The 17,478-nt window shown below is 36.8% G+C and overlaps 1 protein-coding gene across 1 annotated transcript; it reads left to right on the forward strand.

The window, feature by feature from the left end:
• Positions 1–3,526: 3,526 nt before the first annotated feature.
• LOC110153768 (protein lin-28 homolog A-like) lies at positions 3,527–16,641 on the forward strand. Its single transcript, XM_055157337.1, has 4 exons — positions 3,527–3,751; positions 4,412–4,569; positions 7,911–8,089; positions 13,100–16,641. The coding sequence occupies exons 1-4, from the start codon at positions 3,742–3,744 to the stop codon at positions 13,314–13,316; spliced, it is 564 nt and encodes a 187-aa protein (XP_055013312.1). The 5' UTR covers positions 3,527–3,741; the 3' UTR covers positions 13,317–16,641.
• The last annotated feature ends 837 nt before the right edge of the window (positions 16,642–17,478 follow it).

Below are 17,478 nucleotides of genomic sequence, written 5' to 3' on the forward strand. Positions count from 1 at the left end.
CACTGAAGCATCAGATCCGGAGCATGAATGGACTCACTCAAATCGGTCAGGACACTCCTCTGGTCCAGTCTATGTGTGAAGGAGTCACTCAAGGACGTGTGCTGTCACCTGTGATATTTATGTGTTTAGGGCTACAAGAGATCTGACTTCTGCATACTTAGGACTAATATTGGCATTCCTTCTCAGTGACTAACAAGTGATTCAATGTCCAAATTTTATACATATGTTAAATAATATTCTAATTTGTATCTACTGTTTTAACAATATATTTTTTTTTTCTGTGACCTGTGACTATTAGGAGTTAAATGGCACAACCAGAATACAATATGGGTTGGTTGAGCAAAGGACAAATGACTGACATGGACTGAACATCCAAACTGGACTCAAACCAGTGTGAATGCCCCACTAGTTTGGCTAAACTTTACCCCTTTTTATTATCTGTCTTATCTAGTACAAGTCTAGACGGTTATATCTACATAGTGTAGATAGTATCTACATTTAGCAGTGTGCACTACTTTTAAACTTGTTTCTCAATGTACTAATGCTACAGACTGCAGTGCAGCCTCACATCTCTCCAGGACTTCTACATCTCCACGGGACAAGCAGATCAGATCACAGCTGACCTTTTTCACCATGGACCCGGTCCATTTGAGTCCCTCCCCTTGGGGGAAGGCTATGGTCCATTTGGACCGGAACCTCTCGCCTCAAGAACAGTTTCTTCTCCTCTGCCATTGAACACTTTAGAACAGCTGTCACTGTCACTTTAAAGAACTATAATTATACTTGCATACTACCCTATATTATATATACATACATTTTATATTTATATATAAAAGTTGTTTTTTACCTTATTTAATATATGCCCTTATTTTACATTATGTTATTTTAGCTTATATAATTTTTTTTCTTTAATATTGCACCATAACACCAAAGCAAGTTCCTAGTTTGTGAATTTTGTTCACCAACAATGGCAATAAAACTTATTCTGATTCTGATTCTACCAACATACGGATACTAGAAAGACACAGATTCGTAGAATACAATACATTGCTGCTGGGACTCAAGGACAGGACAGAGTTTCTCTCGATTTGCATGGGAGCTCATAAAGATAATGCTATGCTACTCAGACAATCCTCTTTCACACACACATGTACACTGATACACAATCTAAAAACTGCACACACACACTTGTGAGGACACTCATCTTTTCCATAGAGTCCATAGCTTCATTGCTCACTTTGTCAGTGCGATACTCATGAAACTTTGTGACTTTGTGACTTTCTGTTTCATATTCTTGGTCCTCTTCGACACATTCAACAGAAACAAACATCCTTACAGTGTCATCTGAACCATCTTTACCATGAACTGTAAACTGGATCCTCCAACCTGTGTGTTTTAATTTGTGTAGATGTTTGGCATACTAATAATACAATTTGCACTTGACACAACCAGGTGAAAGACACTCCTCTTTTCAAACTATTTAACTGAGATCCATAACAAATTTATCACTTTACATGCAATTATGAATGCCATGTGTTTTTTGTCTTCAATGAATAGCGCATTTACTCATTGGAGGATTCAATTCATTGTCAAATCATGTTTACTGCTAATACCATCACCGAGGTCTTTTCAGTCTTGATTTTTCACATCATCACCATAGAGGTGGTAAGTACTCAATTATGTTTATTCAGTTACATTTACTTGAGTAACTTCTAAAGAAATTATTCTTTTCAAAGTACTTCCCTAGTACCATACGTACATACTTACCATACTCCTAATTGAGAAACATTTTTATTGAAGTAACAGTACTGCGAGTTGTGGTAAGTCTACAAGTGACAACATATTAAATTATTTGCATATTTGTGTTACCAGATTTTGTGCAATATTTAATGTTCCAATTATATTCACTTAAAATTATAAAAGTTACTGTTTGGCTTTACCCACCTCTGATCATAATGAACACAGTGTATAGCGATACATAGAATTATGAGGATTTTACAAATAATCTATGTGCCTATATTTTGCACTACTGGCCCAAATATTTTCTCTGGAATGATGAAAGTGATATTAAATATTAAATTGTGTGTGTAATGTAAGATTTTCATCATTTCACTATTTAAAACTTTCAGTTTGTCTATTCCCAGCATCTTAACCTGACCACCAGTTCGCCTTTGTTTTAAGCTGTCCCATTGTGTCCTTTACTGGAAGAGCCATGACTCAGCCCTGTGGCTTTCTCTCTCCTCCTGCTCCTAATTAGATATTCATGAGCAGGTGAATGAACTGACTCCACGTACATCTGCTCTAGACCCAACACTCCTGAGTCACAGATACATGAAGACCCAGGCTGAAATCCAAACGCACTTTTTCTCCCACAAATATGAGTCAACTGCCCGAGCCAAAGCCATTTGGACACGCTGAGATGTAACATGAGTCCAGATGTAACCCAGCGGTCTTAATAGTTAATAAAGATATCAGCATTACAACACCAACTTTTGGTCTTGGTGTCCTCTAATCTGGTAGTATACTCAGGGTGGTCATGCATGAAAGAGTAACTGTATGAGATATTTAGGATAAGTAATTTAGTGGACAGAGAACTGAGACCAAGACGAATTAGAGATATGACAATTGGTCTATTCTTGAGGACATTTTTTTTTCTAAAACATAGCTGCCTTTGTTGCAAAAAAAAAAAAAAAAAAAAAAAAAGGTTAAAGAGGGTTAATGAATATGTTTTAACTCTAAACAATCTCCCCTTTTATTCAAAATTTGTCCAACTGACTTAATTTTATCTTTTTTGCTATTTGTTTTTTGTAATTTGTTTATTATTATTTTAAAATTATTCTTACAAAACTCCACACCTTTAGATTAAATCAAAACACAGATTGTTATGTTATTGTGTACTATTGGACTTCCATACAAATGTTGGGTTTGTGATATTATTCACTCTTCTTTATAAAGTGTGCCTTTAACTAAAATGTATTGTTTTTTTGTTTTTTTCTTGCCATTGATTATGCCATAATCAGAGATTTTCGAACAATGTTTTACCTCAGGTACCAGATACCACTTTAAAAATGACAGTGTCTAATAAGTCTATGAAGTGATGAAACCTGGAAATAACTACTTCTGCAATAGTACTAAGTACATTTAAATCACGAGGCCACAGACCCATTTGTACTATCAGAAGAAGCCTATAATAATATTACAGTTATGGTAGTAATCTGGATTAGTGTAAAATAGCCCACTGCAAAAAAAAACTTTATTAATTTAGTGTACTGTTGGCGTGCGTAAAAGGTAGTGGGTTTATTTGCTAGTGCGTAATACGTGCGTAAAAACGTAGTATGTGTCTGTGCTGAACGTTTTGCTTCGTTTTGCTTTTGTGACAAGTCCTCGCACAGTGGGCGGGTCCACAGATGTATATTTCCCAGAGGGCCTTTCTTTTATGTGAGCGGCGCTAATGCATCTAGCCCTCTGATTGGCTGCTCCCTCACCGTTTGGCTCCCTATCTTATTAGCCATGTGTGATTTATCTCCAATTGAGGATCACGTGGAGTTGACCCGAAGGTGCAGGGGCGAGGGGGGTGATCGTGCAGGCCTGGAGAGAGGTCAGAGAGCAGCGAGGACGCGAGGATACCACATATGAGCACCGAAAAGCCGAGGACCAGGGGGAAAAGCATGGATTCAGGCCGTTGGATGTGAGATTTTACGGTGCTGCTTCTGCTGGACGAGGCCGTGGAGTGGACTCGTCATGGCAGAAGGTATGGTGCGGAGAGAGCGAGCCAGTAGCATGAGGGTTGGTGGTACATTTTTGTCGAGCAGTTTGGTTGTTTCTTCTGCAGTGCTGTGCAGTAGTATAGGATATAAAGGGACAGTATACACACTTATCCTTGAGTTTCAGAAGAATGAAAAATAAGGACTGTTACCATAGCAATTCACAGTTTAAAACAAAAAATTACATCTGCTGAATGATTAAAAGTCCTCAAAAGGTAACAGGAACCCGACACCCAGGAATACGAGTTTTACGAACTCTACATTTCCATGTCTTCTTAAATAAATTATTATATAATTAAGATACTTTATTTCATTAATTTCATGGGCATGGCATACAATACAAGGCTGCTTTTAAATGGCTTGCAGCCCCATTTTTGTCTAAGACACCCGCTCTGTGGCAGTTTTTGGAGAGAATATGCATGTTTTAGTTAGTTTTCTTCTTACTTCACCGTGGCAATTTGAAAAGGGAAGTAGACCATTCCAGCGTAACTTGAGAAGCTTTCAAAAGACAGCCCGCTTTTCGTGTGGATGACGCACCGATTTGGGGAAATCCTGCGTCGCTAGTGTGTCACCCTGCTGTTGTGAACGTCTCCCACACGCCTTTCCCATCTCCATAGTGATCCATATTGTGTCCCGTTTGTGAGCAGGAGGCAGTGCGCAGAGCGAGGAGGAGGAGGCCGCCCCAGTGTCCCGGGGCAGCGGCGTGTGCAAGTGGTTCAACGTGCGCATGGGCTTCGGCTTCCTCTCCATGAGCAGCCGGGATGGGGTCCCGGTGGAGCCGCGCGTGGACGTGTTCGTGCACCAGGTAAGAGCCAGGAGCAGACACACCGCACGCTTATGGACTCAGGTTACATTGACTCATCCTTGACACCGCTTTGTCTTTCTGTGCGTAAAATGGAATCATCTTTAACTAGGGGAAATGGCATAAGAGAAAAACGGCTTAGGAGGTTACCTAGTCAGTGTGCCAGGTAATCTAGGTTACCAACCTTTGTTAGACAGTTTTACTTTGTAACCAGGAACTTGGTTTGGATACCATGTAGTTGTAAATAAATAAAAATATGTATATTTTGTTTATAGGCTAGGTAATGTGTAGGCTGTTGTCCTTGTAGGGAAAAGGGGTGTCTGCATTTGACCCATCTTTCACAACAGAGAGCAGAGACCATTCTCCAGGTCTTAAAATTATTATTCAACATCTAACATTAGTAAAAATTGGGGATTATGTTACAAAGACTAACAATTTTAAGGACACTATGTAATTTATCTTGAGGATACTGCTTTGTCTGGAAGGTTCCAAAGTATGCCATAATTGTATCCATCTGGCATTTATTCCTTATGTTTTTATTGCTAAAGAAGAATTACGTTGAAATACCTTGTGAACAGGGTCGTCTCTCCACAGACCTCGGCCTAGGCACATCTAGAAAATTCGTAAGTTAGTGCCACACTATGGAACATTCCAGGCAAAGCAATCTCAATTTTAAGTTCCTGGAAGGAAGTTATGAAGAGACGGAGCTTTACTCCTTGGACTTCACTGGTCACATGTTCATTGATTACCACAATATGTATAGGCATAACTTTATATAGATGTAAGACACTGCTAGACAGTAGCTCTGTTGGTAGAGTATTTGTCCACTGGCAGTTCAAATCCCACTCTTGACATAAACCACTGACCCACAGGTTGACAGTGAAATTCTAGCTCCCACTGATGAATGCTGTTGTTGTATCCTTGGGCAAGACACTTAACCCATCTTGTCTCCAGTGTCTGTGTACACTGGTGTGAAGTGATAGATGACACTTTATGCTCTTCTCCATATATTATAGGATTTTTTATTTATTTTTTTGCAAGTTCAAGATGAAATTTTGTAAATCTAAGTAAGTAAATCTATGTAACACATGATCCAAGCAAAGACTCGGAAGATCACACCATCCTAAAGTGGACTCTTCTTTGCCTGAGGTTCTGTTGGAGTTAAGAGGTATGAGAGCTTTGTGGTTCCGACTTGTGTGTAAAGGGTTAAGTAAACTTCTTCCTCCTCCTCTCCTTTCTCCTCTTCTTCCTCTCTTCTTTCTCCTCTCTTCTTCTAACTTTGTTTCTTGTACTGTGGTTATTAAACCTTATGAGCCCACCCAGACCTGACCTGTCCCCCCCTCCTCACCACTGTGGCGTCTTATGTTTCTAGACATCGTAAATCTTGAGACTGGCAAGACTGGAACTTCATTTGTTTGTGTGCATGGGTCAAGTGGAGGTGTGAAAATGCAGGGACATGGCTGGTGTTTCACTGGTGGAAAGCTTGCTTGAATAATATAAAGGATATCATAATGCAGTTTATTTTGTTTGTACTCAAGATAAATTACTCTTCTTGTGGATATCATGCAAGTGTCAGAAAAGTTGTTGTTAGAAAAGTTCATTGAGAGGTGATCCTATATTACAACAAATGTCACTTGAGAGCTTTAAGCCATGTTAAGCCATTATGTTGTTACCCCATCAAAACATACCTGGAGTTGTATTGTTTCATTCACATGTTTGAGTAATGCTGGTTTATTAGTCTACTGGCTACATCTTCAAAGCTCAAGTTGCTGTGTTTCACCTTTTAATGTCATGTAGTGGTAGTTTTCAAGTTAGCAGCAACCTTTTACCTTTTGTTTAGTAGAGACTGGCAATTGCATGGCAGAGTTTAACCAAATTATTGTAGTGAAGGTGTTTAACAAGATGTGAAGGAGTTTAACACAGTGGAGCGTATCACACAGTAAGTCATATTTAAAGGAGGCAAAATAGATCTTTTAGAGCTTTTAGCCGTGTTACCAAGATTTTTCCCTTCTCATGTGCCTAAGTTGTATTTAGAGTGACTCATGCATGTTTGAGTAATCTTTATTTCCCTGCATTCAAGATGCCATTGCTCAGAAAATTCCCATGATCACATAATGAAGCATGATATGTCATCTTTAAAACTAGGGTACTTTATTCTTGTGAATATGGCAGCTTTAAATCTGGACGTGTGAGAATCTTGAATTTGATTTTTCAACATTCCTACAACTGAATTGAACTGAGCTGCAGCAACATAAGAAGTCATCAGAAAAGCAACAAAAGTCCAGTGTTTAAACTTTAAACTCTGACCACATCTATCTTAATGTTAGGGTGAACAACTATTAAAGTGTAGGGTTTTTGGCTGAGAAGTGATTCCCCTGTAGTGTTCACCTCCGCCCCCTCCCTCTTATAAAAGCAGTCCATCTGAGTGTGGGATCCTTTAGGACCACAGCGCTGGCCAGGTCTGCATTAGGTTAATACAACCATCAAATACAGGAAGTGCACAGGAAACCACAAAGCGCAATGCTACCGGGGGTCTTAAAAAGCTTCACTGCTCATTTTATAGACCGTCATATTATTTAGTCTAATAAAATGCTGACCATACTAGATTTGACCCTTAGTTTAGAATAGAGGTCAGTTTATTGTTATTTAATGTGATTAATATGGCATTGCATAATGAAACCAATGCTAAAAAAGGTTTCAAAGGTATAGTCATCTGGACAATGTTTTAGAAATTGGGGCATGAGTGCTGCCATCCGGAAGACTATTTCAATCTGACGCTCTACATAGTTATTGATACTTTGCAGGGACTTCATGCACGGACTGTTCTGTATGTATGTGTGATGCTAACACAATGCACAAATGCTGACCTATAAGTTGGTGGTCTGAAAACTCATAATGTCATCAACATTCCCTGGGGGTGTGAAGCTAACTAGAGGCTCTGCTCTGTCTGAAGCTCTGTTACTCAAGTTAGGCTATCTATGTAGCTTTAGCCAACAGTTTTTTTTTAGTTAGTCTCACCTTTTTTTTGGGAAAATGAAATGCCTAAATAAGATGCTTGTATTGATCACAGGCTCCTGAAAAATTGTTGTTTAAATCCATTTTGTATTTTTTTTTTTGAGTTTTCAAACTGTTTTCAAACTTTTTTCAGCATATGCTAATACTGTATCACCATGATGACTGCTGAACATTTCGACATAGGCATACATATAGAACTCCCCCAGCATGATGTCACTGTATCAATAGTGAACACACAGATTACTAGTTTTCATCAATGCAGAGAAGACCTACACTGTAAAATAAGTCACATCTCTTGAATGCTCTTACTCTTGTTTTTGTTATTCCAGAGCAAACTGTACATGGAGGGGTTCCGCAGCCTGCGAGAGGGAGAGCCAGTGGAGTTTACATTCAAAAGGTCCTCTAAAGGCCTGGAGTCCCTGAGGGTGACAGGGCCGGAGGGAGCACCCTGCCTGGGAAGTGACCGCAGGTCCAAAGGCAACCAGAAACGACGATCCAAGACTGACCGGTATGTACAGAAACACACACCACTGACTTGTGTTCTGACTGAGTGACATGGGGCATTGAGTAATTCTCAATGTATAAGGACTTAGAACAACTGACATTGCAAGTTTTAGGTTTTCATTCACATTTTTTTCTCCTCCTATAGTCCTTCTTTAGAACTTCTGTTCCAAAGGTGTAGTTCTGTTTTGGACCAGGTTTAACTTTTAATTAGGTTTGATTTAGTCCTGTTATAGGCCAGATGGTACTATATATTGAGGTGAAGTTATATCATATGTACCAATATCATGATACATTTCTGACCATATAACTATAGCCCTAGTGAAATATATGGTTGACAAATGCAGAAAGAAGATCTAGGACAGTGTTTTCCAAACTGTGGTACATGTTCCATTGGTGGAAAGTAGACTACCTCTGGTGGTAAACAGGACCCTGAGTAATTTTTATGCAGTCATCATTATTTAGAACTATGGTAATATACTGTATAAATATATCTTGATGGTACTTGTGTGGAAACTTTGACAATCACAGGTCTAGAGGAAGCCCTATAGGTAATTTGTATTAAAGATAACATGAAGTTGGCTGATGTAAGAGAAGGAAAGGGAGGTTTTCTTGAGAAGCAAATCAGAAAAATACAAGTCAGTATCTGCAAAAAAATTCCAGTTTAAGATGATGATTCATTTAAAAGCAGTATTCACATCCAGGAGCAATAACAATTGTATGAGCTTTCTGAGTTTAATATTTTCTCATAGTTTTTGCCAGTGTCATTAGTTTAAAATCTGTGACAGAAACAAAAAACTGAAAAAAAAAAAAAAAAATCTAAGAATATACTGCTCAGTCAATCATAGTTCTTTGAGCTGTAGCTGACATGTCCTGGCAGTATGATTACACACACTCCTCTTCTAATATTCTGAAAACAATATCAATTGTTAGAGCAATTGTTATAAGCTATGAAAACAGAATGAGATCTAGTTAGTCACATGGAAAGTTGGCAGCGGTTATAACATTGACTATTCATTACCATTTCTGAAGGGGCATTGAGTCCAATCAATATATCAATATGTGGTTTGTTTTCTTTGGTTTGGCAGTTAAACAAGCTTTGGGCTCTGATTCCTCCTACCCCCCTGTTTGCAGTGTGAAGGTAGAGCAGAGGTAGAGATGATACTCCTCAACTTGAGTCTTAGCTTGTAATGTAACCAACTATAATGGATCAGACATTCTGCTTAAAACTGGGTATTTAATGTGAACATTTGCATTTTCTTTGTACTTTTCTCCATTATAATGAAAAATAAACAGGATTGCTGTTTGGTTAGTTCTGAAACAATAACAATTCTAAAACACAGACAATTCTAAAACTTCAAAAATTTCTAAAAAGATTTGATTTTACGTTAATGTCAATGTTCAAATGAGTATCCAGTTTTGATACTGGCTTTAGTATCAGTAATGTTTTTTCCCCCAATCTTTTTAGAAATATAAAATCCCATGATTTTGTTTTACAATAACAATCATATATGCTTTCACTATTCACAATAGCAATAGCAAGTTTAAATATTTTTGGTCATGGTGAGAAAAATAAACAAACTAAATTAGATACATTCTCTGTATAGTAATGTATTACAATGTGATTTAATGATTGCATTTTTGTTTTATTTTTAGTCATCTAAAATGGAAGTGTTTCTTCTCCAAATAATCAACACAATTTTGGCATCTCAATTCTTGTTTCTTGCTCAAATTTATTTTTCATAAAACTTAGTCTGAAAACTAGATTCATTTGCAGCTTTTGTACTTTTGAGTCCTAAATGTAGTATTGAGAGGAGTAGAGGAGATCCTTTCCATCTAATTGATACCAGATGTACGTGGCTGCCAGAGGTGAAAGGTCAGTGCTGTCATGGCAACAGCAGGGCGCGGTGTGTAAATGAGGTGAGGGAGAGGAGGGGTCAGGGTTCAGAGGTCACCCAGCCCAGTGGTCAAACAAAGGAGCTCTACCTTTCTGCACTGATCGATACTGACCATCTCTGACCACTGTGGAGAGAGGAGGAGGGGCAGGGCAGAGGAAAGGCCAAGGGGACACTAGATGGAATTCATCATTCATGAAATTTGCTGAGGATTAGGTTTTGGGTTTGGCCATTTTCTTAGCACCTTCAAAACCAATAAAATAACTGTGTATTTCCAGGTATTATGCTTTTAATATGTATTTAAAGGATAGGAGCTGTTTGCCATAGGGTTGTGACTGAATTGGGTACTATAATAAAATATTTTGCCCAAATATAAAATTTAAACCTTCAGTCCTTCAATAGGTGGGGTGTGGACAACTAATTTAATGTTAAGTAAAGGCTTGTCAAACTTAAACTTAAAATTTCGATATATGGATTCAGAAAATGTACCTGGATAGTTGCGAGAGGCCATCTTGTGTGCCTCCTCCTGGTGTATTTGAGTCCAGTATTATTACTTGCTAACAAAATACCAAGCCTTAGAAACTGTATGTATGATGCTACACATTAATTTAGCCAAGAGTTATATTGTTTTAATATTTATGTCAGATGGCTGCTGTGATGGCTAAAAGAGTCCCTCCTCTTTCCAAAGAATATAGCCATCCAGATTGATAATGTGTAGAACTCAGTTCAGAGTGATATACATTAGAAAATATCCTGATAAACATAAATACTGAAACGACTTCATCCTGCTTTATCATTATTGTAGCAGTGGCATAATCATGGTAAATTTGTTTCTAAACATACAATATTGTTAAAAACAAGAGTGGCTTTTCCTTTTTACATCTGAATATTCATCTGGAAAAATGATGCCTGTTGTACTTGGATTATTGTTGTACAATAATTATATTTAGTAATTATTGTGTCAGGCCTAGTTACGCATTCACCTAACACTAGGGTGTAGGGTTCAAACCTTGTCTGAAGTTCATGTTTTTGTGTCCCTGGACAACATTGTAGCGGCTTTGCCAAATCAATATTTTAAATTTCATAAACATGAATTCTGTCCTCAGATATGAGGTAAACATGTTCAAATCAAATTTAGCTTTTACTGATCACAGCTGTAATTCTGATTTGGGTTCCCAGTTTCACTGCTGAAATCCAGTTAGTTAAATGTAAAAGGACTCTGATCTGAATCCTGACAACCCCAGATCCTGCAGCCAGTCGTTGGTTAGTGGTAGTGCAGCCTCTGCAGCTCAGAGAGCCTGTACATTAGGGCCTGTACATGTATTAAGAATGCAAAAAACTTACCTCTAAATAAAAAAAACAAAAACATATATATATCTGCAGGTTATAGTACTGGCATCCCAGGTTCAGTTGGTTGTAGATCCTTTTTTAAGAGAAGACACTACACACTCTATTTAATGTTGTAGTTTAGAGTGACTTAAGCAACATTATTCATTGTTTTCTTAAGAAAATCTGAAAATTATAACCTGACATGCTAGATTTGTTTTATTCCAAATATAGCCCACGAGGTATGCTCTTGGTGCAACACTCCAACTGTATTCTTGTTCATTACTGCAGTAGTGATTTAAAATAAAGAGGTTTGGTGAATAGTATTATTATGATCCTTTTTCACACACAAATCAAATTTTTATGGCAAAAGAAATGCCATTTCCTCTTGGGTTTACAGTGGGAGGAGGGAGAGGTCAGTGCGGAGAAGCCAACTAGATTGTCCATAAAATCAATAATTTGTGGTGCCTGTTAAAAAGGCCACTGTTTCTTCTTGTGTGACCTCCAGCTCATGAATTCACAAATAGGATTTCACTTAGCTCACAATTGTTAGAGTAACTAGCCATCGAGCCACTATGGATTCAGCAGTAAACAATAGCCATTTACCACAATGCTCACTGTACATAAAACATATTATTCATAATTAACATTATTAATAATTATAAAAATGATAATATAATTGGAATAAAATATGCAAAATAATAGGAATGAGGATTAGACACAATTTTCATGAGATGAGCTGGTGACAATTTTGGGCTAACAAATGTTTATTTTAATATTTTTGGTCATTTGTTGCTCTGCTTTTTGCTTTGATTCTCAAAATGTTTTCCCCATTTATTTTATTTCCTTTCCTTGTAAATATTCTGTATCTAGAAGTGTTCTGTCACCCAATCCCAACCATATATATATATATATATATATATATATATATATATATATATATATATGGATTTTTGCTTATGTCTGTGACATAAAAAAGCTGCTATGTCCTGTAAATTTCGCAATATGCTCAAAATATGTGCTCCTTGTAAAAACATAATTGGTGTCATGAGCTTATCCTATTTGTGTGTGAATTTGCTAAATATCTGGTCTTGAGCTGAAGTGGGCTGTCAGGAGAGGTCCATGCAATCAGAATAGACTGAGATGACCCTATTGTTCACAGCTGCTCACTGACATCCTACAAATAACAGTGGTGAATGGCGCCCTCAAGTGGTACTACTAAGAAATATTTCTCATATGTCACTTTTGTAATAGTTTCAAGCATTGCGATTATTTGCCTGTAGCTACTGGAGTACTTGATTTATGCATGTCCATATTTCACAGTGCACATTCTTGATGTCATTTGAAGAAAGGTGATGACTCAAACATGCTACTATATCAGGTTTTAATTAAAGCTACACAAATGGCTGATTTTTGCCTTGGATCTGATTAAAAATACAAACAAAAACTATTTGGCTAAAGCTCCCCACAGTCTCTATTTAAAATAATTTCATATACCACAATATTCACAAAAATAATTAGTTGATGATTTAGTTTTTATTATTATTTTTTTATTTTCTAAATAGACATTTTGGAATTTATTTCAATTTACAACAAGGATAGCTTAATCCATAACTACAAAATTAACAGTAAAAGCATTGAGTAGTATGAAAGGTGTGAATGAAACACTACATTTCATTACAAAATGGAAAGAATTCTGCCTTGCTTCTGTACAGTTGCATTCCTTTTTAATTTTTTAAAATTTGAATCCAAAGGTTTAATGCATTTCATTACTGCTTCATATTTTTAACCTGCAGATGTTACAATTGTGGAACCCCGGGTCACCACGCCAAGGAGTGCCAGCTGCCCCCCCAGCCCAAAAAGTGCCACTTCTGCCAGAGCCTGTCTCACATGGTGGCCTCATGTCCACTCAAAGCACAGCAGAGAGCTGCACTGGACACACAGGGAGCAGACGTCGCCATGGAAACGGAGGCGGGACCCAGCCAAGGCATGGACACTGAAATGACTGACTGACACTTTGACCTGGACAGTGGACAGTAGACAGGAGTGGACAAAGCAGTGGAGAGGGAGAGGCTGTTTCTTAATCACGAGGTCGTCCATGCTGGAATGATCACCAAATGATTTCCGTAGAATTCCTTACAACTGGTCAATAAAGTCACTGTATCTGTGTCTCAAAAATATGAAAACAAAAAGAATCTTCATGTACCTTATGCATTCCGAGCATCCTAATAATTTATAGCGATGAGTTCATAAGTGCTTTTCACAACTTTCCAAAGCCAGAGTGAAGTTGTGCCATCACTGTAATGCCAACCACAATTCCCATGCTAACCAAGTACTTTTTGGTAGTGGTCGATGGGCTTCAGGTATAATTTACCATAAGGACTTGTGGACGAACTAGTTTGAGCATTTGAAAAACCTAGTGCTTTCCTGATACTCAAATTAATGGTTATATACATGATACTGATATACACAGGACAATTTGTGGTTCCATTGTGGCAAAACATCTTTTACCAATGTTTTAAGAGCTCCCAGCCTCCTTTGTAAACATGAGAGCATGCATTCTCTCTGTCACATCTCTCCCTCTGCACTAGCTTTACCAGTCATTTGTACTGTCTCTAAGACATATCACTGCTCTTTTATGTTGTATTCTAGGGTTTAAGCTTCTGACAAGTCTCTGAGCATTCGAGTTGAACAATCGCAGACCAAGGGAAGTGTAGCCCAGTGAACTTTGTGCTTTCTCTGAATATCTCCAGTCTGTAAGTGAAGACACTGGCCTGTCCAAGCCTTCTAACATAGCAGCATGTAGCATGAGAGGAGTATCCAGTACTAGTCTAATGTAATGACACCTCTGTTTAAGTGCTGGTGTAGTGTTGCATCAGATTTGACCGGAATTCAACCCAGTACCATTTTAAATAATATGGCAATGCCAGGACTTTCTGTAGTTACAACAATCAATATTAAAAGTACAATGACGTTTAAAGAGGGGATATTACACTTCTATCTGCTATGAATTGCTGATACAGAACATATTTAGATTCCATGTTACCTTTTATCAATTTGAAAATATACTCAGCCAAAACAACATATTAAAATCTTTAATATGTGAAACATGTGGAATCAGGCATGTTTCTGACGAAGGAACAACATTATAACATGGTAAAAAGTCAGTTTTGCATAATACCCCCTCTTTGATATACATTTATAGCAGAACTAGGCTGTCTGTCTTTTGTGCCTTGATTTGATGGAGGGTGGGAGAATAAAAAGAGGCTTACAAATGAACAAAGATGGACACGATACTGAACAGCTGACTTCCATTCTCTCTTGACAAAATATTAAAAAATAACTTGCTATTTTATTATTCTTTTTAATTGAATGTAAATGAGCAACCCAAGTGCCAGGTGCCTCAGTGCAGGGAGCTTACTGAAAACATTATACAAACACGAGTACCTTAACCTACGAATTATCTTTCTAATGGGAAGAAATGCTACACCAAATACTGTATGTAGTCATTTTGTATGCAAGACCTGTAATGATTGTACGGCAGATATTGTCTGTCACAAGTGAAAAATGAATGTTACTTCAATGCATCTACAAAAACGAGGGTTGTTCAGAACAGGACTGCACAATATGGAAAGAAATAGGCTATTGCAATACTTTAGCTTTTACTTTTAATTTGAGCAAAAATGTACTATTCACTAATTCTTCTAATTTACTAAAACTAATAAATTGGTTCTAAATCTTTTTGATACTGCAATATTCTAGCTACTCTCTTGTGATATGGATATTGCGTTAGCCTATTTAGGAATATTGATAATTTTGTAATAGACTGTGCAACCCTAGTCCTAAATATGAAAATCCTTGTTAAACAGTATTTTGTATGATTTTCAAAAGCCAAGTGTCTGTATTCTGCACTGATGAACAATTTAGCCAAGTGTTGAACGGAAAGACTGGTTCTGTATGTCTTACAAATACATGGGTTCTGCTGAGATTATAAAGGATTATTATGGAACATTGTGAGGACTTGATGCCTTGCTTTATAAAACTAGGAATAATAGGCTTAATGGTATGAATGTCTTTAGATGGACTCAGGGGAATACTGTAGAAACATTGCATTGATGCAGTTGTGTAGTTTCACTACTAAAATAGTGGCACAGTTTCATTGCTACTTAGCGGAGCATGACATTAACACTAAAGCAAACTAGCCAAATGCTATTTATTACTACTTAGGGTCATTTAATTTGATGTATAACCTAAATTAATAAGAACAGTAAGAACAAATGTGGTTAGCAGATTGTTTTTTTCTGCCTAACATATTTGATTTGCGAGTATCACGCTAGCGGCTTGTCTCCACTGAGATATTATTGCTTTGCATTGAATATTCAAAATTATTGCATGAAATGTATGTAATTTTAGCCAGTAAAACCACCCTAGTTTGCAAGCAATTTTTGAAGAAAAAAAAAGTTAATGTCAAACCCTGCTAATTTGTCTATTTATTTATTTATTTATTTAAATATTTATTTATTTATTTATTGACACCATGGTGATGGACAAGGCCAGTAGCGTAGTAGTTCTTTTTTCACTATCAAATTCAGTCTTCTGTAGTTATAATTTTGTATTTATGGTTTAATTTATTAATGTGCACTGTTAGATTTTTGTCAAAAATATCAAGTTTCAATGTGTGATCTAATCAGTCCACAATGTTTGACGTACTGTAAATATAAGGTAGTAAAACAGTATATTGATTTATGCATGAAAGTAGTTATGTTTTTGTAGTATTTTTTTTAAGCAAATGGAAGAATTGTATTGGCCTATAAGCATCTGTTCTGATGTCCACTTTGCTGCCTTACAACAAACTCCATGTCTTTTTAGTGTTTTTAGTGTGTAGTTTCTTATATTTGATCAAGACCAAATTCGTCTTATCAGAATCTATACAAGTCTACCTCAGGTTGTGTGGGATCACGGGCAATGTAATGAATACAAACCCAAAATCCATTATTGTACATTTTATGTTAAATGTTGTGTTTTTATTTGTTTGTTTTTTATATTGTATTTTCCTCACAGAATGTATTTTTGCTTGTTGCTGCTGTAAATGTATTAATATGATACCAAAGAAATGTAATGTGTTTTGGAGCGAAACCAAAGTGTTCACAATCTTGACATCTTTTCCACAGTCGCTGATATTTTATCTGCACCACATGAGTCTGTACACCCAAACAGAAGAGGACACTTTTATCATGCTCAGGGACTTCATACTGTTTAGACTAGATTTAATGAGGTATATTTTTGTTCATTTTGCTGGTTTGAATGAGTTTGTGTAGTAATAAAATGACTTTTACTAGTTGTGTGTGCTTTGTGTTTTTAATATTGTATGTTTATTGGTAAACTGTAACATTGCCATGCCATATGCTTATGTACTATGGTATGCAATTGTATAATGCATTAAAACTACCCCAGATATATAGTATTATAATTTATAAAACCTAGCTCCCAGTTTACTAAGTGCATGCTTTCAATGTGTGATCATGACTTGGATTTTTAAAAGCCCAACAATTGATTTTAACACCACGAGTCTAAACACGTGAAGAAAACAGCGGAACTGAAACAAACAGTTTTCAAAATAAAAGAGCTTATGTAATAGTGCAGATTATAAAACGCTGCCAGTAATGTTAGAAATGGAGAATGCTGTAAATGTAATATGTTATGATTTAAGCCTATTTAGTGTACACTACAGTATGAAAATGCAGTAACTGGGAAGTACCAGGATTTTTTTCAAAAGGTCATGTTCATATACATAACCTTGCAATAGAATACTAGCTCTTCTATAGTTTGAATTGTATACAAACACACTTTCATTTGTTACATTTTTAATCTATCCCAACAGGCTGTTAGCATAGATATAATGTTATAAAAGGATATTCATATTTAAAATTGCAACAGTATAGTCAATATTCACAAAAAATTGAACAATGCAAGTTCATGTAACGTCCATACAGTTGATGCATATCCATGGTGGGTTTCTGAATTATGAAGAATCAAAACCATTGTCACATAGTGATTGACTTTTAAATCTACTTATATCTTGTGTTGGGAAAAAGTTACATGTAACAGGGAGCTGAAACCCATCAATAGCCTAGATCTAATTTGAGCATGTCTTGACGTAGGCTATTTACGTCAC

This window comes from Boleophthalmus pectinirostris, unplaced genomic scaffold (genome assembly GCF_026225935.1).
Source record: "Boleophthalmus pectinirostris isolate CB_2022bp ecotype Guang Dong unplaced genomic scaffold, ASM2622593v1 HiC_scaffold_21, whole genome shotgun sequence".
In the NCBI taxonomy this organism is placed as follows: domain Eukaryota; kingdom Metazoa; phylum Chordata; class Actinopteri; order Gobiiformes; family Gobiidae; genus Boleophthalmus; species Boleophthalmus pectinirostris.